The 2,433-nt window shown below is 36.7% G+C and overlaps 1 protein-coding gene across 1 annotated transcript in view; it reads left to right on the top strand.

The window, feature by feature from the left end:
- Positions 1 to 201: 201 nt before the first annotated feature.
- LOC122353214 (vacuolar protein sorting-associated protein 54-like) overlaps positions 202 to 2,433 on the top strand; it is an 11,381-nt gene continuing 9,149 nt past the window's right edge. The window contains exons 1-4 of the mRNA XM_043251183.1: positions 202 to 468; positions 1,570 to 1,651; positions 1,737 to 1,771; positions 2,223 to 2,354. Of these exons, the coding sequence (XP_043107118.1) occupies positions 400 to 468; positions 1,570 to 1,651; positions 1,737 to 1,771; positions 2,223 to 2,354 (318 nt within the window). The 5' untranslated portion in view covers positions 202 to 399. The remainder of the gene's footprint in view (positions 469 to 1,569; positions 1,652 to 1,736; positions 1,772 to 2,222; positions 2,355 to 2,433) is intronic.

The raw sequence follows: 2,433 nt of genomic DNA, 5'->3' as shown, positions 1-2,433 counted from the left end.
TATTTATCCAAAGTCATTTGGCAACAGCTGTCATATGTCATTTTTACAAAAAAAATTGAGCTAGTTTTAGAGTAATAAAATTATAAAAAATATATTTTATGTTTATGTTTCTATTTATTTCAGTTGACATTTATTTTATTTGGGGTGGGGGGGTTAGTTGATTATAATAGCTCTTCGTAACCGTCTGCCTAAATATTCTTTCTGAGCCCTGTCGTGGTCTGTACAGGTGAGGGTCGTGCCCTCTGTGACGGGCCGTCTGTGGTGGCCGACCAGCACCGCTGGACTGTGTTTAACTCTAAGGTCAACCTCCCGGCGGCCCTCAACGATCCCAGGCTGGCCAAGAGAGAGTCAGACTTCTTCACGAAGACGTGGGGCCTGGACTTCACCGAGACCGACGTCATGCCCTCGTTCTACCTGCCCAGCATCAGCCGAGATCACTTCAGCTCGTACCTGCAGGAGACGGCTCAGGTGACGGCAGCTCCTCAATTATTCACACGCTGCCTCGTCTACTGAGACCTAGTACAGCCCGCTTTATAAGCCAAGGAAGGCTGAATATAGGATATAGATGGGGTATGGATGCTTAAAAAATATTACATTCAGAAACTGAAATAAAACTAGAGCCGTTTCCTTGGTACTGAAAGTATTTGGGCTCTTCCTGCAGTATTTTTTTCTAATTTGAAGTATAAAAATGACTAAAGCTATTTATTAAAAATAAATTAAAGCTAAATAGAAATATATAAAACCAATATAAACGTCGTAACAAAAACTAAAATTGAAAAAGCTAAAAGAATTTAAAAAAGCTAAGTATATAAAAATATGAAAATAGTATAGAAATGTAACTTAAGTAATGCTCTGACTGAACGCAAAATATAAAATTAGAGTAAAATTATTTGTCTTGGTAACTGACTGATATAAGTACCAAAATTAAATATTACAATATTATATAAAAAATATATTTTATATGGAAGTTTTATTTAACGAGTGATAATATACTAAGAAATATGAAACTAAAAACTAAAAATGACAAAAATTAAAATAAAAAGGGGAATAAAGTGTATTTGAAAATATTAATAAATGTCACAATAGTATTAGTAATATATTAAATTATCATAATGTTATATATTTAATACTACCAATATACCTAGCCAACACACAGCATTCATAAATAGTGAGTATATTTTAAATTGTGTTCTTGATAACTAAGTCAGTTGAAGGACTGAAATGACTAAAATTGAAATGAAAGTAAAAACATTTTAAAATTAGACTAATAAAATGTGTAAAATTCCTAAAATGTCAACTTATGTAATAGATTAAGTACATTATTCATAAAGCTCATTCATAACATTAATGCGTACTATAATAATGCACATGTAATAGTAGAATAAGAAACAAAATGTATTGAAATGGATGATTGAAAGCTCTGCTCGGGTAGTCCGTGTGTTAACAGACACCGAGGGTCTTGTCCTGGTGTGTGTTTGGTCTGAGCCGGTCGTGTTTCTCTCACACTCGTGAGAACTCGGAGTGTTTCCGTCGAGGGTCTGACGCCGACTCTTTGTTTGTGTCTCTCAGAGGGAGAAGATTCACGAGCGCTTCAAGAACGTTTGCCCGAGCAAAGACGATCTGTCCGTGCCCACCATCACCAACAATCATGGTAGCGTGAGCTAAAACAGTAACAGAGCTCACAGACACGCACTCAGAACTGAGTCTGTTTTCTTTGTGGCTCGTTTGTTTTGTAGATAAAGCCAGAGCTGAACTGGAGCAGGTGCCCAAGGTGAGAACCCAAGAAATGAATGGCTTTATTGATCAGAAGTGCATCATTTAGTGGTGTTGCGTTGATCGGAAGTGACATCTGTGATCAAATAGATGCAGCTTTTTAACGTTTTATTCATTAAAGAAACCTGAAAAATAAATGCATCCTTGTTGCCGCAAAAATATGAAGCGGCAGAACTGTTTTACATCGACGGTGATCAGAGAGGCATATTAAAGCTATTTTTGAAGGATCGCGTGTCGCTGGAGACTGGAGTAATGATGCCCATAAGAGTTTAATATATATATTCACAATTAAACCGTAATTTTGTTTCACAACTGACTGTTTTTACTGTGTTCTGTTTGATGGATCTGTTTTAAACCGAAGTATGAAACTGTGTTTTTATACTGTGAGGGAAAAAATGAATGGAGAAATCTGTATTCTCTGTATTAAAAGGTCTCTTGGTGTCTCACAGATCTTCATGAAGCCTGAGTTTGTACTGAATGATCCAGCCACGTTTAACGCTGTGTTGCCGTGGTCTCACTTCAGTGTTGCCGGGGGCAAGAACAGCCGAGATGTTGCATCGTCACGGTTACTACAGGAAAAGGTGCCCATCTGTCATTGTTTGGTACTTTAACTTGTCACTAGCAATCAGTGCTATATAAGTAAGATTATATATATATTAT

Source organism: Puntigrus tetrazona, chromosome 1, assembly GCF_018831695.1.
Source record: "Puntigrus tetrazona isolate hp1 chromosome 1, ASM1883169v1, whole genome shotgun sequence".
Lineage (NCBI taxonomy): Eukaryota > Metazoa > Chordata > Actinopteri > Cypriniformes > Cyprinidae > Puntigrus > Puntigrus tetrazona.
Note: the sequence above shows the minus strand (reverse complement) of the source record. Positions and strands in the feature narration are given on the sequence as shown.